The 24,158-nt window shown below is 39.0% G+C and overlaps 1 protein-coding gene across 5 annotated transcripts in view; it reads left to right on the forward strand.

Annotated features, from left to right (window-relative positions):
* The first annotated feature begins 298 nt into the window (after nt 1-298).
* The window catches only part of MCOLN3 (mucolipin TRP cation channel 3), a 41,841-nt gene continuing 17,981 nt past the window's right edge, over nt 299-24,158 (forward strand). For 2 of the 5 annotated variants that reach the window (XM_074266354.1, XM_074266355.1), the window contains exons 1-6: nt 299-639; nt 5,891-6,120; nt 12,209-12,376; nt 19,167-19,320; nt 23,676-23,760; nt 23,842-23,938. In XM_074266354.1, the coding sequence (XP_074122455.1) occupies nt 5,893-6,120; nt 12,209-12,376; nt 19,167-19,320; nt 23,676-23,760; nt 23,842-23,938 (732 nt within the window). In that variant the 5' untranslated portion in view covers nt 299-639; nt 5,891-5,892. Of the gene's footprint in view, nt 640-749; nt 868-5,890; nt 6,121-12,208; nt 12,377-19,166; nt 19,321-23,675; nt 23,761-23,841; nt 23,939-24,158 lie in introns of those variants that run through there. The other 3 variants (XM_074266352.1, XM_074266353.1, XM_074266356.1) reach the window with 3 other exon arrangements.

Here is a 24,158-nt window from a genome sequence, read left to right on the forward strand (position 1 = left end):
TGGAGGTCATCCAATTAGTCAGATCTCTTCTTGACTCCGAATCCAGCACCGCATCCACCAGGATTCACTGCCAATCAAGTGTTACCAGTGCCCTGACTTTCCGCACCCTTTTCCCCCTCCCCAAGCAAACTTCGCAATTCCAGGGAGTCGGGAGGGTTGACAATGGGTTAATTCAGGCTCCTTGGCCCTTCTCAATTCCCGGGACTGAGACAGGCTGGAAAGCAGAGGGAGGCAGAGGAGTGGGAGGGGAAGTAGGGGGAAGGAGGGCGGGGTGGGGTGTAGGGCTGAATCACGAGTTGAGTGCTCAGGGATGGGGTGGGGAGGCTGCAGTCACGGCTCCCCCTGCGTGACCCTGAGCCTCACCCGCAGCAGCCCGCCGTCCCGGGGCAGCAGAACAGAAGCCCGAGCAGGCCGGCTCCGTCGGGGCTCCCGTCGGGCCTGGGAGAAGCCCGCTGCTCGGTCCCCAGCTGGGCAGCCTCCTTCGCCACAGTCCCTGCCCGCGGAGGGTATTCCCAGGCCCTCGGCGGCCCGCGCCGGCCAGAGGGGCTGTGCCCCTGGGGCATGGCAGGCCCCAGCTAGACGTCGCGGTGCGCAGGGGCCACGGTGGATCGCCGCCCGCTCTGCCAGCCCCGGCTGCAGGTAAGCCGCTGCGGGGCCGCCGCCCGCGGCAGGTGTTGCGGGAACTCTGCCCGCCCGCTTGGGGCCGGGGCAGGTGCGCGGGCAGAGAGCCGAGGCTGCTGTTTAATAAGTAATAACCGGGTCAGGGCCACCAGGCCGGGAGCGCAATGGAAAGGACCGGGACCGGGACTGGCCCGGCATGGGAAATGCAACTTTTCTCTGGGGCTTCTGAGCGCCTGCCTCGGAAAGGTGAGCGAGGGGCTAAGGTCCGGGCGGCAGCTGTGTGCTCGCTTGGGCCGGAGCCAGAGGAGAGGACCCTCAGGGGGCCGGGAGCAGGGCGGGAGGGGGAAGTGGGGCGGCAAGAGGAAGGGTCTTCCCTGGAGGCGTCCCCCACTTTTCACCCCCCCCTCCCCCATCGCCTCTCTCCTGGAGCTTCCCTTGTAGCCTGCTCTTTGCCCCAGCATCTCCAGCGAAAGAGATAGTCTCGCTCTCTCCACAGGAAGTATCGGTCAACTTGGGATGAGCTGTCGGGAAACTGGAGGAAGGAATTACTTGCCATAATATTCCCAGGAGGGGAGGCCCAGGAAGTAGGATCGGAAGTTTGAGAGCCAGAAGAGTCAGTTACCTCCCCCCTCCCCATTTATGGATAATGGGATCATAGCTGGTTGAAACCTCTGAGATCAACTAGATTCATTTTACAGATGAGGAAACTGAGGCTCACGGAGATCATGGTTCCCGAGCTGGAAAAGACCCCAGAGACCCTTTAGCCCCTCATTTTGCCACTGAGAAAACTGAGACCTAGGGAGATTAAGGTCATTACCTACCCACAAAAGGAGCTATGGTAAAATCTCCCGATTGGAAGTGTCAAAATTCTATAGTGTTGGAGATTTAAAGCTGGAAAGGACTTTGGAAGGCGCCTTGCCCAAAGCTAGGGCAGGTGAGAAAGGACAGAGCCCATCACCAGAAAAGTCAAGACACTCAAGATAGTGAGCACCAGAGCTGGGGTTCAATAGCAGAGCCTCTGATTCCAAATGGATACTTATTTTTCATTCCAGTCCTGCCTCTAGTTCCCAATATGGATGGCTACCATAATTGGGTGTCATTGGGCAAATCCCCTTAACCTGGCCAACCTTACCTGTCTTCAAGGCAACTTAAATTCCGTGCAAAGATGATCGACCCCTGAGTCAGAGGACCCCATTCAGATCTTGCTTCCTTCACTTACTTCTTTGTGATCCTGCCAGTCTGTCACAACCTTCTGGATTTCAGTGTCCGTGTCACTAACATGTGGAGTTGGACTACTGGCTGCCTTCCAAGGATCTTTCCAACTTTAAATCTAAGGTCCTCTCAGGGTTCATGCCTGAAATCCTCTGAGGTCTCTGAAAAACTTCAAGGAAAACCTACTTTTGACTTCAGTGGATTGGCTTTTAAAATGAATAAAGTAGGTTTGTTTTTGTTTTGTTTTTTAAATTTTTGGCTATAATTTTACAAAATTTCTGCTCGTTTAGCCTTAGTTGGCTTGCTTTGGAATATTTTTAGTTAAGTTAGTCTGGTTATTTGGGAAAAAAAAAAAGAAGAAGAAGAAGAAGCCAGAGTTATATTGCTGGTTAAGTGAGACCAGTGCTTTTGCAAAAGAGCTAGATAAAGAGTGACCTTGGACCCCAGTGCTCTGGTATGTGACTTCTACTGTTTATAAAAGCTGTATATGGGAAACAAGTGATTGTGATTGTGTCCACTTTGGTCTTTATTCATCTCAACTAAACTGCTGACATTGGAGGTGAAATTCCACCGGCCAGTAATGTGTGTTGGTTTGGCAGTTTTCAAGTGTACCTGATCTCTGAAATGCATCCTCCCCCTCCCGTTTGCGGTCCATCTCAGCATCTCTTAAGTCTGGTTCTGCTCGGAGTGGGTGTTTGACAGGCTTCATGTGCACTCTTGCACAGCTAATAGGTATCTAGAGAGTTTGTGGTTTTCAAGGGCTCACAGCTTGCTAGATCTAATGTTTGCGGCCAGGTCTTCAGTCCTCAGCCTTTGTAAAGAGTGCTTTGTGTCTTTCCTCTGGGATAACCTGATGAGATGAACTGAATGTAATTAATTAATTGTGGCTAGCTCATTTTCTCCTCGCTTCTGTGGATTAAAGTTACATGCTGTGTGGTAGGGTTTTTTTTCCTAAAGCTTAATTTTCTTTTTCTTCTTTTAAAAAGTGTGGTAGGGGGTTTAGAGGGCATGAATTGAAATCTGTGACCCTAAGCATAATGAGCAAGAATGTCATTATGTAATTTCGTGTTTAGGCCAGAATTGCTCATCACAGAATCACCTTTAAGATTTGTAGGTAAGCTTTTAGAAAAGGAGGGAGAAAGGAAGAGAAATTCTAAAAGGATGATAAAATGGTCAGAGGCCATCAACTTCAGGAAACCTTTCTTGATTTCTCCCCCCCCATCACCACTCTTTCAGTACCTTAGAAAGAGTGTTGTGGAAACAAACAATTATTAAACACCTACTATGTGCCAGGTACTTTGCCAAGTACCTTATAAATATGATCTCATTTGATCTTCACAACAACCTTGGGAGATAGACATTATTATCCCCATTTTACACCTGAGAAAACTGAGACAGAGGTGAAGTGATTTGTTTAAGGTCACACAGCTAGCTAATGTCTGAGGCAAGGCAGTATCTATTGCATTACCTAATTGTCTCAGTTTCTTCTTAGATTAAACTTTGTGTCATACTTAACTTTTCTAGAAGGTTTACCTCCCAGTAGGTTTGTATGCTCCTGTGCAGTTTCCTTTTCCAGGACTTAGGACAATGCCTTGCACATAGTAGACCCTTAATATGCACTTATTGAATTAAGTCTTGTTTTCTTGCCATTGGACCTCAGTGGCTCTAGAGGAAAAAGTGAGACTGGTGACTTTGCACAGCTCTCCCATAATTGAATCCAATACATTTACATGCTACAGCATCACTTTCCTGATGTCCTTCAAGAACAAAGGGGCAGCTAGATGGCATAGTGGATGGAGCATTGGCTCTGAAGTCAGGAGTATATGAGTTCAAATCTGCCTTAGACATGTAACATTTCTTCGTTGTGCAATCATGGGCAAGTCACTTAACCCAGTTGCCTTTTCGGAAGGAAGGAAGGAAGGAAGGAAGGAAGGAAGGAAGGAAGGAAGGAAGGAAGGAAGGAAGGAAGGAAGGAAGGAAGGAAAGAAAGGAAAGGAAAGGAAAGGAAAGGAAAGGAAAGGAAAGGAAAGGAAAGGAAAGGAAAGGAAAGGAAAGGAAAGGAAAGGAAAGGAAAGGAAAGGAAAGGAAAGGAAAGGAAAGGAAAGGAAAGGAAAGGAAAGGAAAGGAAAGGAAAGGAAAGGAAAGGAAAGGAGGGAGAAAGGGAGGGAGGAAGGGAGGGAGGAAGGGAGGGAGGAAGGGAAGAAGGAAGGAAAGAAAGGAAGGAAGGAAAGAAAGGAAGGAAGAAAGGAAGGAAGGAAGGGAGGGAGGGAGGGAAGACAGATATAACAACTCATCCCTCTAGGGAGCTGCCAATGAAGAATTTCCTCTGCCAATAAAGATTTGGCATTTACAGTCCCACGGGATTGTTTGGGACACTAAAAGGCTAAGTGATCTACTATTTTGGGTAACAAGGCCAGGATTTGATAAAGCCAGCTCTTGAATCCAGACCTTCCTGGGTGAGAATGCCTATTTGAATCTATGTTCCTTGGGAGAAAAGACTGTCCCATTCTTTAACCAAAACCCGGTATGGTAGGTGATTAATAAAATCTTAGAGTCTAAATCTCTATTCAATATTTTAGATTTTTTGTTGTTTTAGTGTTTTCTTGGGTAAGACACTGAAATGGTTTGCCATTTCCTTCTCTGGCTCATTTTACAGATGAGGGAATTGAGGCAACTGGGGTTAAGTGACTTGCCCAGGATCACTTTCCTAATAAGTGTCTGAGGTCCAATTTAAACTCAGGAAGGTGACTCTTCCTCACTTCAAGCTCTATGTACTATGGTACCACTAGCAACTCTTCAAAGTATGGGGCAGTGGATTGAGATTCAGAAGAGATGCTACTTCTCTTTACTACTGTAACATGCAAGGGGCTTTTAATCTCCCTGGGTCCCAGGTTCTCATCTGTAAGATGAGGGGGTTGGACTATCTACCATATAAGGGATCTTCCAGAGTTAAATCTCTGATTTTAAAGCACCAGACACCATGTGTTGGTGAGAGAAAGCTTGTTGGAGCTGGAAGTGTGACAGACATGGAGTTATTCAGCCCAGATTCATATCTTTCCTCTGAGGCTAACTATGGGACCCTGAACAAATCAGTCTTTGAGCCATGGGCACCTCCTAAATGGATGTCCATTAAGTTATAGCTATAAATGGGTTTCAATCTGTCCCACTGGAGGACTTTTCCAGACCAGTGTCCATCTCCTTGATATATTGACTAGGTCTGAGGTTAAAGTTGAGATTTATTTCCACTACAGAACAAGAGTCCCCAGTTTTAGAACTCTAAATAGTGCCTTACATTTGACACTAGCAAGCCTTTTTGAATAAAGGCCCCTAACAAGTACAAAGAGTAAAATGCCTTAATTAGCAACTGAGAAATGGGTGCTTTTTCTTTCCTGCAGCACTTTAGGGACAAATTATAGAGTACCTAGAGGTATAATTAGGGTCAGACACCTGGAATTGTGTCTCAAGGCCCTATCCATCATTTGGGGCACGCACTTCATCCCTTTCCTATGCCTGATAGCCCCTTTACTGGGCTCAATTTCCATAAAGGTCCTGGTCCATTACTGCGTACATTTCCTCTTTGGAAATTGCCCTGCAAAAGTATACCCAACTTCCTGACACATAGTATTATATAAATACTATTCTCTTTCCTTTCCTTCTCTTTCCCCTTTGCCCTCCTCCCTCCAAAGTAATTTGTCCAGGTAGCAGAATTCCTGGTCACACCTCTGGAGGGGACTCTTTTTTAGGAGCATAGCTATTCCCTCATTGTAACTAAAGGCTGCTTTTTAAAGTAGAAATATCCCTTGCATTTAGTAACTTTTTTGTAGGGAGAAAATTCATTTAACCCAGTGCTCAGTTCAATATCTGAGTCAGATTAGAAAAGCACGTCTTTTATATTAGAGGACATCACTTATTGGATGTGTGCAGATGTATGAAATAGGTTTTGAAAAGACAGTAATTGATTGCAGAAATCAAACCTCTTGTTGAAGCTAGAAGATGGGTTTTCTTTTGCCTTTTTTTAAAACTACCTGACTTCCACAATGAACACTTTTCATTCTAGAAATGGAAAATTCGGGAATAGTTATAAGTAGCTGTATCTCTCAAGAGGATGACAGTCGCTACAATACTAAGCAACGCACATCAATCTCTCAGGAGCTGCTTTTAGAAGATGAGATGAGAAGAAAACTCAAATTTTTCTTCATGAACCCTTGTGAGAAATTTTGGGCTCGGGGTAGAAAACCATGGAAACTTGTCATACAGATTTTAAAAATTGCGATGGTGACAATCCAGGTAGGCTCTTAGAGATGATATGAGTTATTAACAGAAGGATGGGGTTGTAAAAATGAGCCACCACTCAGAGTTTTACATATATAAACTGGGCAGATGTTATAGTATGAAGATAAAGAATATCTGGGCAATAGAAATCCCTATTCTCCTGAGATGCATCTGGGATGGTGGATGGAGGGACCTGGACGGTAAATCAGGAAGACCTGGGTTCAAATATTGCTTATGATAGAGGTAAGCTCGGGAGCAAGTTCTACAATGAGAATGAGGATGATATCTGTAATATCCATCTTGTTCTTGGCTTGTTTTGAGTTTCAAATGAAATACATTATATAGAAATATATTTTATATATATTTTATAAATATATATAGTATATATAGAAAGTGCTTTGTAAACCTTAAAAACCTTATAAATGTCAATTATTAGCATTGTCCTAAATACTTTTGAAAAATTACTTTTTTCATAGCTTTCATTTTTGTCATGATTTTTGTTTTTGTTATTTATATAGTTTTCATGCAACATATTGACTTTAGAAGGGGAGTGTCAGATTTAGAACTCTAATGTCCTTAGAAGGAATCTTATTATCCATTTCCACATTTGACCCATGAAGAAATTGAGGCTCAAAAGAGGGTATTAATTGGCAAAGGAAGTATTCCAAACCAAGAACTCTGATTATAAATTCAGTTAATGGTATAACATACTTCTCTTTTCATTTTTAATCAAATGTATCTGAAAGTTTCCAAATCAGCAGAAGAAACTGTCACTGACCAATCTACCCCAAGCCCAGGGAGAGGCTTAGTCATCATGGATTCTCCTTTCTGTTCCTATGTGGTTGAATTTCCTAGCAACCTGTGTCTGTAGAGAATATGTGGCACAGGCAGACTACTTGGGTTCATTTAGTCTAGTGACCTAAAAAAATGCAATTTACGGATGCTTTTTTGTCTTTATATCACATCTCTGCAACATCTTCGTCCAGCATGGTTTTGAGTCACCATGTTATCTTTGGCTGTGTTGCTTTTTGCTCTCATTTTAGACTTTACTCTCTTACATACATTCTACAATGGATCGGCTTGCCATTTCTCAAGCATGATATCCCATCTGCCATTTTTGTACTTTTTCACTAGTTGCGTCTCATGCCTGGGATGCTCTCCTGTATTTCCTAGCTTTCTGTGAGAATCCCCTTCAGTCTCATCTTTTATAGGAAGATTTTCCTGGTTCCTTGACAACTCCTTCCATAAATATGGCCCATCAATCTAGCCTATTGAGATTTTTTAGAATTCTGGTTCTTCTATCCAAATTATTAGCCATCCCTCCTAATTCCATATTACCTCCATATTGGCGTGCCATCCACATCTTCATTCAAATTGCCAATAATTTTGAATATGTTATAAACAAAGACAGCTACCTAAAAATATTCTATCTAGATCCATTTTCAGATGGATACCAACTCATACAGTTTAAATAGATTTTATTACTCTGAACTTCTAAATATTTTGTAGAATTTCTTTATAAAATTGATTGGGAGATGTAGTTGTATTTTATTCTTCTTTAATAAGGTAGGGATAGAGTTACATAAGTGCAAACAGAGAAAAACAAAAAGGATGCTTCTCAATGGAAAAAAGTAGAAGTAGTATTAATTTAAAATTTTAAAATATAGGTTTATGAGCTGAAAGGAACCTTGGAGGTCATCTAGTATTAAGCTCTCATTTTATAAGCTAGGAAGCTGAGACCAAACATGTTAATGTTTCTACATGATAGAAATAGGATTTGAACAGAGTCAGAATCTAGTACTCTTTCTCATAATATCAGGCTTTTGATCCTTTTTCTCTTGATAAAAAGATATTGAGTTCATATTTGGGTTCACAGTTTAAAAAGGACATCAACAAACTAGACAGTGTCCAGGAGCAACCAGGACATTAAAGAATTTTGAGTCCATGTCATTTGAGGATCTGTTGAATGAAGTGGGCATGGTTAACCCTATAGAAGAAAAGGGGAAGAGAAAGGGGAAGAAAATAGACATGATAACTGCTTTCAAGTATTGGAAAGGCTATTATATGATGGAGGGATTGTATTTGGTCTGCTCGGCTCTAATGGATAGAAACGAAAGCAGTGTAAAAGCCAGATAAGAACTGGTATCAGTAAAAACTTTGGAAGAACTTTCCAAAAGTGTCATAATATCAAGAAGTAGTGGGTCCCCACCATTGGAAGTCTTCAATTAAATCAGATGTTGGGTGATTACTTGTTGGCTATGTTCTAATGAGTGTTTCATTCATGTCTGGGTTGGAGTAGATGGCCATGGAAGCCCAACTCCTAAATATTGTAATTTTCTGAAACTGACAATTTTCAATTGTTCAAACAATTTTTAAAATAGACCTGAAATATCTGATGCCCCTTAATTTCAAGCATACTCAAATGGATCCTTTTTGTTGTATTTTCATTTTAAGATGACCAAAATTCAGTTTGGTAGAGGGATCCTTCCTGTTTAGCTCGCTGTAGATTCTGATGTTTCAACTTGACATAGAATAAGATGTACAAAAGTGAGAGCACTAACTTTGGAGTCAGATAGTCTGGGTTTGAACCTTCCTCTTGACATTTATTATTTTTTTTTTTTTGTGATTTGAGGCAATTAAGTCACTTCAGTGCTCTTGGGCTGAGGCTCCTCACTGATAAAATGAGAAAGTGAATCAAAATCAGTTTTTAATCTTTTAAATGCATTTTGGAATCTGGTGTACCTCTTCTGAGAATAATATTTTTAAATGCATACAATGAAATATGTAGGATTTCAAAGGAAATCAATGATACTGAAATATATTATCAAGATAACAAAAAGACAAACTTATTGACACCAGGTTAAGAACCTTTGAACTACATGATCTCTGAAGTCTCTTTCAGCATTAAATTGAATTCTTTATATAAATATGTAAGCTTCTCGAGGGCAGGGACTTTCTGTTTGTATCTCTATTTCAAGTCCTGAGTACAGAACACTTCATAAATGCTTGTTTATTGATTGGCTGTAAGGCCTTTGATCCTGTAAATGCCTTGAAGTCCTAGGGGAAATAAAATGGTTCCTAATAATTAATACCATTCTACCCATGCCTTTTTCTTAGGCAGTCTTACTTAGTAGATTAAAGAACAGCCTGAGAAGTCTAGAGCTGAAAGTTCAAAGAAGTGACCCAATTTCAGGAAATTAATTTAATTCCCCTGTTCTTCCCAGGGTGTTTACAAGAAAAACTAAGAGCAGTTAGTTATTTAGCAAATACATCTTGAAACTTGCATTATGTGCATTTTAGCAGCATCAGGCAAGTGACCTGAATGTAGTTTAAAAGAGGCAGAGAGAATTCATGGTAGGGTTATTGCTATTAAAGAACATAGACGTGATCAGATGTTTAGACATAATTTACGTCTTTGTATCAGATGTCTTTAAGGCTGGGGCAAGTGTCTTAGCTTACTGGAAAGCAATGCAATCTGGCAATGGAGTGAAACCATTCTCTTAATGCAAAACACCTCAACCATCTCTTTGGGGATCAAGTAACTGGCCCCCTTTTGGGAAAGAAACCAACTGGTATTGTTCTTGTTTCGGTGAGTCCGGAGTGAAATTGAAAACAGAAGTCCTAGTCCAACGTGGGCAAGTTGCAAAACCAAAATGATCCTCTCCTATTCATTGTCTATGTTTCCTAAGTATTTTGTAAACTTTAAAGCACTTTCAGGTGTTGTTAATGACGTTGCTTATGTGTCTACCATTTACATCAGCACTGAATTTTATTCATATCTCAGTTTTCTCCATCCTTAAAAGCTCTCACTGGACCCAACTATCCTAGCAAGTTTTCATCTATCTAACTCTCTCTCTTTTTCAAGCAAATCCAAGAAAAACCTGGTTGCACCCATTGCGTCTACTTCTTCACCTCTCAACTGAAGGTGCCCCCCTGAAAGTTATCAGTATCTCTTAATTACCAAATTTGATGATATGTTCTCATTTTAACCTTTTTGCAACCTTTGACATCACTGACCACCTTATTCTTCTGGACACTGTCCTCTCTAGGTTTTTGTGACAATATCTCTAGGTTCTCCTCCTTTCTATCAAAGCACTCCTCAGTTTCCTTTGTCAGATCCCTCCCCTTAACTGTGGGCATATGCTAAGCCTGGGCTCCTTTTATTTCTCTCTATTAACTCTCCTTTATTGACCTTATCAATCGCCATTGGTTCAATATTCCTATGCAGATAACTCCAGTTCATTATTCATCCCCAGTTTCTCTGCTCAATTCTAATACAAAATGATCAATTTCTTATTGGACATTTTGAACCAGATACCCATTAGGGATCTCAAACCCAGCTTGTCTAAAACAGAACTCATTATCTTTTCCCAAAAATGCATCATTTCTCCCAAATTTTTCTCTTCCTGTTGAGAGTACCATCATTCTTCCAGTCCACTCCACTTTGCAACTTTGAGGTCATCCATGATTTCTTATTCACCTTCATTCCTCCCATTCAGTCAGTTTCCAAGTTTTGTTGAATCTACCACCAGTGTGAGAAGCATCTATTCCCTTCTCTTCACCCAGATGCTCATCACTTCTTGCCTAATCTATCACTATAGCTTCTCCTGGCCTCAAAGCTTCCCTTTTTCCAATCCATCTTCCACACAGGTCCTTAAAGTGACCCTATCATTTACCTGATCAACAAACTTTATTGGCTCTCTATTGGAGAGAGCAGGGTGATATAATGTATAGGACACTGGAATTAGAGTCAGAAAGATCTGCCTTAGACACTTACTTGCTCTGTGTCTCTGGACATCCTTACATTTTCTGCCCCCGATTGCTTCATCTAAAGAGTGAGAGGTAGAACTAGATGGTCTCAATGGTTCTCTCTAGTTATAAGACTATAATCCTATGACCTCTAGGATCAAACATAAGCTCTTTTGGTCATTTAAAACCTTTCACAATCTGGCATGAATTTAGCTTATATTCTACACACCTGCCCTTCACACCTTTTGAAGTCTGCCATTCCTGTATGATGTTCCATCTTCCATCAATATGTCTTTGTGCTGACTGTTCTCCATCCCTCCTCACCTCTGTCTTTTAGAATCCCTTATTTCATTCAAGACTCAGATCAAATATTTTTTTACCTGAAACCTTTTGGGATTCCTTCAAGTTTTTAATGTCTTTATCCCAAAATATTACCTTTTGTTTCTCATTTTATGTATATATTTGCATTACAGAATGTAAACATATTTACAGATGTTTACAGAAATGTTTCATTTTTGTCTACATCCGCAGTCTCTTGGGATATTCCCCAATATATAGTAAGTGCTTGATAAATTCTAGGGAATGTCTCCACACATAATAGGTGCTCAACAAATACGTGTTGATTGATATTCTATTTTGTATTAATGTGTAATTAGTTCATAGTTAACCAATAAAATCACCAGACCCTTCATAGCCCAAACCTTATATTTATGCTACTTTTGTATACTGGTGCTACCCCCCCACTCCACTTCTCAACCACCATTAACAAATATTCAGCTCCCTCAAAAAGTCCCTTAAAAATTTTAGGGTCTGTAATTTCACTGGTAAAATACAAATTCAGATTACAAGCCTGTAGATATTTCTGAGAGATTGTCTGAGGCCCTAAAAGGTCAAGTGGCTTGCCCATGATTACCCAACTGGTAAGTGTCAGAAACAGGGTTCGAACCCAGGGCCATGCTCCTTCTCAAATGTTAGAATGTCTGTTATCCTGAATTCAACCCAAGCAAGGCCTTGTTCCTGGAAATCTGCCATTCATATTCATCAATACTAAATATTTAGCATTTATGTAATGCTTTAGATTTGCAAAGCACTCTACAATTTTTATTTAATTCTGTCCTCATAACTCTGGGAGATAGGTGCTATAGTTACTCCCATTTTTCAGATGTAGAAACTAAGGCAGACAGAACATAAATTAACTTAAGAGGTTACGATTTGAACTCAGGTTTTCCTGAGTGAGATGCTTTATGTATTGTGTCACCTTGTGTCCTCAATGTACCTACCATTAGGTAGGAATGTTGCCTTGGAAGCAGTAAGCTTCTTTTAACAGCACCTGTTTGTTTTCCTTCTTTAAAAGCTGGTTGTTTTTGGGCTGAGCAACCAGATGGTCGTTGCCTTCAAGGAAGAGAACACAGTAGCCTTCAAACACCTCTTCTTGAAAGGGTACACAGACCGAATGGACGATACTTATGCTGTGTACACACAAATGGATGTCTACGACCAGATTTTCTTTGCTATTCAACAGGTCAGTGGATGAGCATGATCTTGGGGGGAAGTGGTCTGGAAAGTTTTCTTTCAGTTGTAGAATTGCCATCTCAGCTTAGAGCTGTTATTGCCTACTTTGTCTACTTCATTGTTTTAAGATATCTGGGATTTCTTTGGGATCTTCTGATAACAGAATAGCACATGAAATACTGGGGGGAAAGTATTGTATTTGGAGTCGGGGACCTGAGTATGAATCCTTCTTCTGGTACAGACTGTACATGTGACCTTGGCAAGACTCTTCCTGTTTGGGTCTCAGTTTCCTCAAAAGAAAAATTAGGAGGTTGGATTAGATAGCCTTCAATATTCCTTCTGGCTCAAGGGCTATATAATTTTATGATCATGGGATTAAATGCTTGGCACATAATAGGCATTGAATAAAGTTTATTGATTAATTGATAGGACTAAACACTGAAAGAGGAAGAGTCAGACATTCTCTTACCTTCTCATTTTATCTGTGAGATAGAAAGAATGATAATTCTAGTACTTCCTGCACAGGCTAGTTGTTAAGGTCAAATGAAATAATGCAGCTTGTAAATCTTAAAGTCTCATAAAAATGCCAATTTAGAAATAATTATTGATTTTTAATTGCTTAGTTTCTACCTGAACCTACAATTTTATTTGACATAGAAAAATATTGGGAAGGAGACTGTACCAGTGCAAGTCTATGTCTTATCTTTTTTTTTTTTTAATTTTCCACTATTTAAAAAAATTTAATTTTTTTTCAGTGAACAAAAATCTAGTGTCTTTTGTTCTCACATCTTACCCACTGGGGGAAAATCCAAAAAACCTCTTATAATAAATATCCATAGTCAATCAAAACAAATCCCCACATTGGCCATGGTAAAAAAAAAAAAAAAAAATTAGATCTCACTCTGTAAACTGAGTTCATCACTTCTCTTAGGAGCTGAGTAACAATTTTCATTATTGATCTTCTAGAATTGTGATTGGTCATTATGTTTATCAGAGTTCTGGCTAAGTGACTTGCCTGGGGTTACACAACCAATAGGTTGTAAAATGGCCCAGGGCAGCCTGCTCCCAAGACCAGCTCTTTAACCATAATGCCATATTTCCTCCCTATTGTCATTATTATTTATGATGCTCATACACGAAGGTCTGAAAAGAGAGCTTTGTGATGGTATCATTGAAACTTGCTACATTTGGAATCAGGGAACTTAGGTTCACATCTTAGCTCTCCTTCTTTTTCACTATGTACCCCTAACTATGACCTTGATCTCTGGGACTCAATTCCCATATCTGTGTTAACCAAACAATCAATCAACCAACCAATCTGTATTAATTAGCTCCTAAGTTCTAGGACTATGCTAAGTGATGTAAAATGTAAGAATTAGATGAATTGACCTCTAAGATACCTTCAGCTTTAAAGCTATGATCTTATAAATAATTTTACCCCAAGACATTAAAGCTAAATGCCAAGCACAGCCCAGTAGTTGGCTTTTCATATGGTCTGTAATTGAAAGCTGAATTAGGCACCATGAGCACATCTTGGGATCCATGCTATTTCATGGTACCACTTCTCCCAAAGCTTCCAAATTAATGATTTACTTTCTCAGTCACCCTGAAAGTGTTCTTGAAGCCAGATTGGCCCCACCTGGAGTTAGTGCTGCAGTACAGATTTAGAAACTTTCACAGATGGTCATCAATAAGTCACTGCAGTAACAGTCCATAGTTGATTAGAGTTAATCTACTTGGACTTAAGATGTCAAGCTGCCAATGAAGGCAAGGGCCTTTTTGGTACCATCTTGGATGCTTTTCCCCCAGCACCACTTTTTTGCAAAGTAAAAAAGAAAACAAGTCTGAATACTTGTGGATAGTCAAAGGAACTTAGATCTTACAGAAAAAGGCCCATATCAATATGTGTCAAGAAATTTTTCCAGAGTTTTGAGCTTCTACCCTTCAAGGAGATGAGAATATTGTTTATATCTCAGTGCACGGTTCTTTATTTTTTTGGTATTGTGGAGCTTTTTGTCAGCCTTGATAAAGCCTATGGGCTTCTTCTCAGAATTATCTTCTTAAAGGTATAAAGTAGTAATATTTTACTACTTTAAGATAGAAAGATTGTAAAAAAAAATTTTAACCCAATCTCATTATCAACAATGTGCTTTAGATACTTCATTTTTGAAAAGAGGGGAACTTTTGAAAAAGGGGGAGCCCTAGTTCTCCTCAAATCATTGTTCATTAATAATGATTTCTACCCATACTCAATGAAAAATTCAAGCAGCTATTCTTGATGTTTTGAACTGAAGTTAGAGGCTAACTTAATGCTCTTATCCAATTTCACATTTTGATATTATGTTGTATTGCAGATATGCTTAAACTGTGCTCTGTCCTAGGTACTTAGCCTAGCTTTGCTTAGTCTGGCAAATATTGAATGTTTTTGAATATATTAACAAATTTTGCTCAAAACCACCAAAATGATACTTCTCAACATGGATCTTACTGTGTTGGTCCCAATTGAAACTGACTTCTCAGATCAATAATTGAGGGAATCATTCATTCGTTTTTATCTGAAACATACAACCTTTGGATTAGATTTTGACTAGGACAATAAATGAAGTCTCTTCTAGTACTTTATAAATTATTTGAAATTCTGTACATTATCACTATATCTGTACATATACCTCTTCTTTCCTAATTTGTCTTGAAAAGAAATGATAAGAAACATGAGCAGTGACTGAGAGAAATGAACTAAAACCAGGAGGAAAAGTGGTATAAAAAAGTGTGTTTCTGAAAAAGGCACCTCATCCTTCTCCCAATCCCTTAGGCTCACAATCCTGCACACAAGCAGCTCAGGCCATAGAATCATCTTCTCACTTGACTGAAGCAGCTGTTGGTTTCAGCAGCCCTGTGGGTGTCTTTTTAAAGGACACCCCTCTTGGTGTGAGGAAGGGACTAGAAAAGGTGCCCTAGAAATTATCTGCTTCACCCAGCCTAACTCTGTCCTGCTTATCTTGACATTCAGGGATCCTGCCTGTGTCCAAACACAAAGAAATGTACAAAATTTTTTCCAAAGATGATTCCACTCATCAATAGTACAGGAGATGTACACCTGCTTGTGGAAATGAAACAGCTCTTGTTGAGCCAGAACTCATCAAATATCACATTCAAATAACAGTAAATTAAGTGAATTAAGGCTGGCAAATGAGTTCTGGATTTTCTGGAGTAGCTACAATGAAAGGGAGTATAAGAAGCTGATGTAGGTTTTGTAATCAAAATTAATTAGTCAAGAAATTTGTATGACTCCTCAAAGAAGTGAACAATAGGCTAATAATAATGCAATTGCCACTTGCAGAAAAGTTCCATCATTATCAGTGCTTATGCCCCCACCATGACAAACCCTGATGAGGTCAAAGAAAAATTTTATGACAACCTGGAAACCCTTGTTATCAATGTGCTGAAAGAGGACAAGCTTGTAGTTCTAAGTTACTTTAATGCCAGAATGGACACAGACTGATACACATGTCAGGGAGTCTTTGGGAGGAATGGAGTCAGAAACAGCAATAGCAACGATCACTTACTACTGAAGACTTGAGCATCCCTTGACCTTCTCACCACTAACACTGTCTTCTATTTGCCTAAAAGCAATAAAACTTTGTGGATGCATCTTTGAAGCAAACATTGACATTTAATCAACTATGTCATTGTAAGAAGAAGAGGAAGATAGGATGTGAGAGTGATGTAGGTGATAAATGGCACAAAATGCTGGACCAATCATAGACTTAGCCTCTCTAAGCTAAATAGTTACATTCAGCAGAAGGAGTGCCCTCAAGACAACACAGCTACCAGAATTCTTACTATCAGTGGATTAGATTGCTTCTCCATGGGTAAACAGTTTGTTGCTGACTTAGAGAGAATGAGCCAATATACTTTTGCTAACAGTGGAGCAGAAAAGGAATGAGCAGCTTTCAGAGATTTGGTGTGCAGCACTACATTTACTCATTTAGGCCAGAACACTCATAAACATCAAAATTGGCTTAACAAAAATGATGGAGGGATTCAGAAGCTGCTAAATTAAAAACAAGAACTCCACAAGGTTTACCAGGAGGATACTGTGCCTAGTATTGTGTTTGACTCCATCAAAAGTAAAGTGCAAGCAAAAGCTTAGAGAAATGTAGCATTCTTGGTTCAGTAAGAAGGTAGATGAAATTCAGTTTTATGCTGATAGTAATAATCCAAAGTACTTACATGATACCTTGAATGCTATCTAACATTCTAAGGGCCAAAGACCTGTGGTGCATCTCAATTACTCAGCACTGATGGAATCACATTGATGAGTAATAAGGACATGATCCTGGAGAGATGGATTGAACACTTCCATGTTCTCAACAGACCATTATCAATCAATTCTGAAACCATTGACCATATACCTCAGACTGAAGCTGATTCCTCTCTAGCCAAACTTCCAACTGAAGAAGAGGTTTTGAATGCCATTAGATTCTTCTCATATAGCAAAGCACCTAATGCTTATTCTATTCCAGTTAAGATTTACAAGGTACGTATGTATTGGGGGAGGGGTAAAGGTTTCCATTGCTCATACAAAAATTGACTGAAGTCTTTGAGGTTATATGTAAGTTATTCTCCTGAAATTTAAGGATGCTTCCATCATACATCTCTATAAAGAAAAGGAAAATAGACTGTCCTGTGACAGTCAGAGAGGTCTCTCTCTTAATCATTGTTGGAAAGATTCTTAACAGAATCCCCTTTAATAGGCTGATCCTTCACCTGGAAGATGGTCATCTACCTGAGAACATCACTCTGGCTTCAGAAAGGGCTCAAGAAGAGTTGACATTATAACAACTCCAGGAGAAATTCTAGAAACAGAATAGAAATCTGTACACAAAGTTCACTGACCAAAGCCTTTGATATTGTTAATTTGGTTGCTCTGTATTATATACCAGTTCCATGATGTCATGCTTGAATGATTCTGGATAATGGATGATGACCTCATGTTTTTCCAGTCACCACTGGAGTGAAGCAGAACTGTGTGTTTGTTCCTGATGATGTTTTTAGCAATGTCATCAGATGCCTTTAACAAGTATGAAAATGGTATCAAAGTCAGCTATTGCCCTAATAATAATTGTTTAACTTGAAAATCAGAACTAAAGTGGAGGGAGAGTTGGTTGGTATGTGACTTTTTGTGTGCAGATAATTATATACTCCATGCAGTTTCTATGGCTGAGAACAACATAGCGTGGGTCAATTTTTTGCCATTTGTGCTCATTTTGAGCTGACAACACCAAGAAAACAGAGGTTCTCCACCGGCTGGCACCACACTATCCATATGTGAAACCATCATTTACAGCAAATGGAGAAATTTTGAATGCTACGATAAATTCACTTACTTTGGAAGTACACCTTAGAGGAATGTGCACATAGATGATGATGTGCACATTGCCAGAGCTAGCTCAGTTTGGAGAGGCTGTGAAGGAACTTGTGTGAGAGAAGAATTTTTAGATTGCCTAACAAGCTGAAGGTCTATAGAGCTTTGTGCTGATCTCAATACTGTATGTGTGTGAAATCTGGACAGTATACCAGCACCATGCTAGGAAAATGAATCCCATCTATTTGAATTATCTCAGGAAGATTCTGAAGATTCTTTTGGCAAGATAAGGTGCTGGACACTGAGATCCTTCCTTGGACTGAACTGCTAAACATACAAACTCTACCATAAAGAGCCCAGCTCCACTGGACTGGCCAGTGCTAGAATGCCAAACATACATTTGTCTATAAGACTGTTTTATAGAGAACTTACATAAGGCAAATGCTTACATGAAGGTCAGAAGAAGCAATACAAGTATAATTTCAGGGTTTCTTTGAAGAACTTTGGAGTAGTTGTAAGAAATGGAAGACACTGGCACAGGATCATTCAGTATGGTATACCTGCATCAAACAAGGTGTTGTACTCTATAAGTGAAGCAGAATTGCAGTAGAAATGTGAGATGTGCAAATTGAGAGACATCTCCACTCTGAATGTTCACATGGGCTATTTGTACCCAACCTGTGGCGCAGCCTTTTGAGCTCATATTGGTCCGACCAGCCACAGTCAGATACATTGCACCTTGACCCCAACAGTAATGTCATTTTGATCTTCGTTAAGCATGAAGGAGAATAACCATCTTTTTACTTGATTTTTGTTCCTACCTCTGAGAAATCTCAGAATATGGCAGGGATGTACTTTATATGTAAATATCCATAGATGGTAAAGGATACCCAGCTCCTATACACTCCAGTTAAAAAAGGCATATTTAATAGGACAACTTTTATTTCATGTCACAGAATATGCAGAAGATAAATCAATGATTCACACTCCCTAAACAATCATGATTCTTGTCTAGAGAGTCCATATTGTGCTTTCCCTTCTGACAGATTGCTGTAGAGATGAACAGATTCAAAGCACCATTCTAGACTCCCTTTGGGAAGGAAACAAAATTCAAGTTTCTGGAAGGATAACCACTTTCCCATCAGACCTTCCCCTGTCTGAATAACTCATTGCTGCAATAGCAGAAGCCCAGGTCTATTCCTCCTTATTATAGCGTAGTTCCTTTTGCTACTCTTCTAGCTCTAGATCACAATTCAGACTTCACCAATTTGACTCCTGGTTTAGTCTAGTCCAGTAATTTATCAGTGAGAAAATGTCCAAGGGTTATTATGGTAGAGGGATAAAAGCCTGGATTAGTTAACTCATGGTCTTTTTTGTTGTTGTTGTAACTTACCTCAAATCTTTCATCTTTCCTTTTTCTTTTTGGTTCTAGTATGTACAGCTCCAAAACATTTCGGTTGGAAATCACGCCTATGAAAACAGGGGAGCTAAACAATCCACCATGGCAATCTGTCAACAGTTCTACAGGCGAGGCAGCATCTATCCTGGAAACGACACCTTTGATATTGACCCAGAAATTGAAACTGGTGACCATTTCCCATAAGCCGACATTAATTTTTTTCAAGTTTTATATTGGATTTTAAAAATGATAGGATCTTAGTGGTCTTCTCATCCAATCTGTGCTTGATCGAGAATCCCCTCTAAAATATATCTGATGAATGGCTTTCAAGCCTTTTCCTGAAGATTATCTGGTAAAAGGGAAACCTAACATTATACTTGAATTTGCCTTCTATCCATTGCCCATTTTCTCCCTCATGTTCCACCTCTAGGGATGAGCAGACCAAGTGCATTCTCTTTCTGATGATTGTCCTTTAAGTGAACTTGAAGACACATATCATGTTACCCACTAGCCTTCTCATCTCCAGAGTAAACCACCCTAAATGCTTCAGTCAGTCATATAATATAAACTAGAAGTCATCCGTGGATATCATGTAGATAAACAGTCAACAAAGGAGACTGAGAAAAAGCAATCATGGGGGAACAAATTAGGAGAAAACAGTATCTTGAAAACCTAGATGAGAGAGTTTCCAGGAAGGGAGGATGATCATCAGGATCAGGTGTTACAGAAAGTTTAAGAAGGATAAGAATTGAAAAAAATCCATTAGATCTGGCAACATTTCTTAGAGGTAAATTTGGAGAAAGCTGGTTCGTTGAATGATGGAAGTCAGATTGTACAGGATTCAGAAACCCAGTAAGTAGAGAAGAAATTGATGGCTTTTTCAAGGAATTTGACCAAAAAGGGGAAGACTGATATGGGACAGTAACTAGAGAGTGGGGTAGGATCAAATGAGGAGTTATTTTTATTGTTAGGAGAAACAGGAGCAATTTTGAAGGCAGCAGGTTGCTGTCCTTTGGATATTTTCCAGCTTATTTGTGTTTTTCTTTAAAATGAGGTGCTTAGAACTGAACATGATATTCCATATATGTTCTAGCTAGGATACAGCCCACCAGGGCTATCATGCCCCATGTTTTCTTTTTTAATTCACTACAAGACTATTTCTTGACTGCTGTATCTCATTATTGACTCACTTTAAGTTTACAGTCCTCTAAGATTCCCAGATTTTTTCAGAAAAAATGTCAGCTAAGTCATATCTCGCTCATTTTATCCTCCGAAAGTTAAATCTTTTGTATCCAAATGAATGGATTTACATTCATCCTCATTAAATTTGACATTGTTTGTTATCTTATAACCTGCAAAGATGTATTTTGGGTTCTGATTCTATTATCTATTCTATAAGTTCTTCTTCCTAGCTTTAGATCATCTAAAAATTTGATAAGAATGCTTTCATGCCTTTATTCAAGTTATTGATAAAAATTAACCAAAGAAAGAATCAAGTAGAGATCTTTGGGGAATTTCACTGGAAATCTTTTTCTAACTTGATATTGAAGTATATCTATTCTTTTAGTGATCCTCCCTAGTTCTTTCATGCCTTTATTCAAGTTACTGATAAAAATGTTAACCAAATAGAGAATCAAGCAAAGATTTTGGGGGAACTTCACTGGAAATCTCCTTCCAAGTTGATATTGAAGTATTCCAACTATTATTTGATATCTACCAAGTTGATATTGAATTGTAGACAATTCCAACCCCTCCTAAATGTATACTGTTGCCTTGTCAATACTAACCCATCTTTTCCTCAAGAATAGCATGAGAGATTATCAAAACCTCAACTAAAATCTTACTGATTATCAGTCATTTTTAGTCACTTCTGATTCTGTGACCCCAGTTAGGGTTTTAGTACCAAAGTACTTTGCCATTTCTTTCTCTGACTGATTTTCAAGATGAAGCAGCTGAGGTCAATTTTCCAAGGTTCACAGAGCTAGTAATAGATGTCTGAAGCCACTTTTCACTTCTGGACTCCAGACTTGGTGCTCTACACACTAGGGTGCCACCTGGTGGCCCTGGCTAAACTGCTAATAATCTGATAATCTTGTCGACAGGAAAAAAAAAAGTCTGACATGATCCGTACTTGCTGAAGTCCCCCTGTTTCTTAATGATCACAGCTTACTTTTGAGGCGCTCACTAACCAACTTTAATGCTACATCTTAGAATTTTCCAGAGTAGAAATCAAATTTACTTAATTTCCCCCCTTTTTTTTGCATATTGAGATAACTTTTGTCCTTCCCCAGTCCTAATCTCTTTTTTTGTTATTTGTAATTTTTGAAGCATAACTTCATAAACCAGTATAATCTTTCTCTAAAAAAATTAAGTGTATTTTAGACAGAAAATAGGGTAATTTACACATAAGTCCCCATATTTGAATCCCTAGTATGGCATATCCTGAATACTTAGCAGGTGCTTTATAATGTTTATTGCCTGAGGAACTGAGACAATATGTTGGTTCTATTAGATTTTCTATGTAGAGATGGTTTATTTATCTATACATCTTTATTTATTTACTTATCTATTTATTTGTTTATTTGTTTTGCCAGTGGCTTGGTTGCAGACATAGCTTCCATGGTAATAAGGTTTGTAGAAAACTCAAATCATGTAATATGATGGATCCAGAATTCTACCAATAGGTCAGAATAATGGGCAAATCTAAGATGTCATTCACTAGGGATAAATGTTGAATTCTACACTTAAGATTAAGAAGGGAACTTTCACAAATTATAATCTGGAGAAGTTGGCCTGAAAAATAAGAGAGGGAAAAGAAGCATAGAATAGTAGAAAGTTAGCCACAGGAATAAGGAGATCTGGGTTCTAGTCCTACCACATACTGGTTATGTGACTGAGCAAGTCATTAGTTTCTTATTGTCCAAGGTACCTCTTTACAACCATCAGTTGTAAATATTTGCTTCTCAATAGTGGTAGGTATTTCTTCACCAGGAATTGCCTGTACCAATGGAATTACAGAGCAAAAAGTAATATTTTTTTTAAACTACACACACAGATGATAAGATTAGTACTTTATTTTGGTAAGACAAGTGTATTTTTTCATATTTAATTTTATTTTCATTTTTCCCAATTATATGTAAACAAAAATTTTAAACACTCACTTAAAAAACATTTTTGAGTTCCATATTCTTTCCCTCCCTCTCCTTGGGGGGGCAAGCAACTTGATAGAGATTATACATGTAGAGTCATGCAAAACAAGTCTGTATGGTTAAATAGATACACAGTATCTGGAATCTCTATGGGTGATTCCAAAGGCATCTACCCTGGAGTGTTTCTCCTAATATATTCAGATGAATATTCAATTTTGGTTCATTCGAAGCCTCATTAAAAGTTTAATGGCAAAGGAAGATTCAGAATTCAAGAATGAGGATTCTGTCATCAATTAACTAAGCTTTGTCTTCAGCATTAGTTTTTAGCTCCTTCATTTGTGGCAAGAAATTAGAGAAAAGTCCCATCTTTAGCATCATCCTTAATTTGCCTCCACATCGAACTCTCCTGAGTGGTTAGTTATGAACAAATTCTCAACAAAAAAACATCAAAAGAGGGAAGATCTTTTAATGAGCTACTTAACAAATCCCCTCTTGGTGTCCTTTCCAAATTACTTTGCATTTGAATTTGTTTCCTAGACAGGTGTGTTCACTTTGTCAGGTAAAAAATCATACTCTCTATTTGAGAATAATAAAATAGACAAGCTATTCTTTCTGTAGTGCCCAAGTTTTACCTGTGATCAGGTAGAAAATCGAAGCAGCTTTTCTCTGAATTTCTTTTTTTTTTTCTTTTTTCAGGACAAGAAATAAGAATTTAAGATGTTAAATATTGAGTCACTTTGTATTTGTCTAGATTTAGCTGTATTTTTATAAATGTTCAAGAGGTTGAGATTTTTAGGTTTGTGTTTCTTAAACATTCAGTTTTCCAGCATTTAATCAGCACTATGTGCTAGGCTCTGTGTTAGGTGTTGGAAATACAAGGCAAAAATAAAAAAATACTGCCCTCAAAAAACTTACATTTAGTGGAATGGAGGCAGGAGAGATATATACCTATATAAACAAATAAATTAAAACCCAAGGTGATTTTGGTCATTATGAATAATAATAATATATTTTAAAATATTAAGTAGGCAGGTAGTATAGTGAATAAAGCAGTGGGCTTGGAATCAGGATAACTTGTCTTCATGAGTTCAAATCCAGCCTCAGATACTTAGTAGCTGTGTGACCCTGGACATTTACTTAACCTTCTTTGTTTTACTTCCTCATCTGTAAAATGGGTTGGTTGGAGAAGGAAACCGGCAAATGTCTGTCTAGAAAACCAAAAATTAGTAAATCTCTTCCAAGGAAACTCAAAATGAGGTCACAAAAAGTCAGACATGACTCAAAAATGTTTGAAAATAACAATTAATACCAAGCACTTCATGCATGCTAGATCATTTCATTAACAGTTCATTGGCTACTAGTAATATTTTCTCTCTTTGTTCTTTCACGTCAGATTGTTTTTATGTAGATCCTATGCAGCCCTTTGATATAGGAACATCAGAAGAAATGAAACTCAACTTCACTCTGGACTTCCACAGGTGAGGAGGACCAATCCAATTCCCTCTCTCTTTGGTAGACTGAGTTTCCACTCATTTAAAGTAATCCATCATGCCTTCCAGGCTCCTGACTATAGAGCTGCGGTTTAAACTAAAGGCCATCAATCTTCAGACTGTCCGTCACCATGAGCTCCCTGACTGTTATGATTTCACCCTGACTGTGAGTATGAGCTGGGCTCAACTTGTTTTTTGTGGATCAGAACCAGATGGGGTAATTATGTAGCTTGTGGGGGACATTGCCCTTCAAAAGGGCAGAGTAAATGATCATTGGCCCCCAAAGACTGATAGGCTGCCATTTTAGGACGTCTGGTATTGTTAGCTTGTTCTTAAGGGCTTGTTGTTTTCTACCTTGTAAAATAGCTAGAACAAAGTTTGGTTTT

This window comes from Sminthopsis crassicaudata, chromosome 4 (assembly GCF_048593235.1).
Source record: "Sminthopsis crassicaudata isolate SCR6 chromosome 4, ASM4859323v1, whole genome shotgun sequence".
Taxonomy (NCBI): Eukaryota; Metazoa; Chordata; class Mammalia; order Dasyuromorphia; family Dasyuridae; genus Sminthopsis; species Sminthopsis crassicaudata.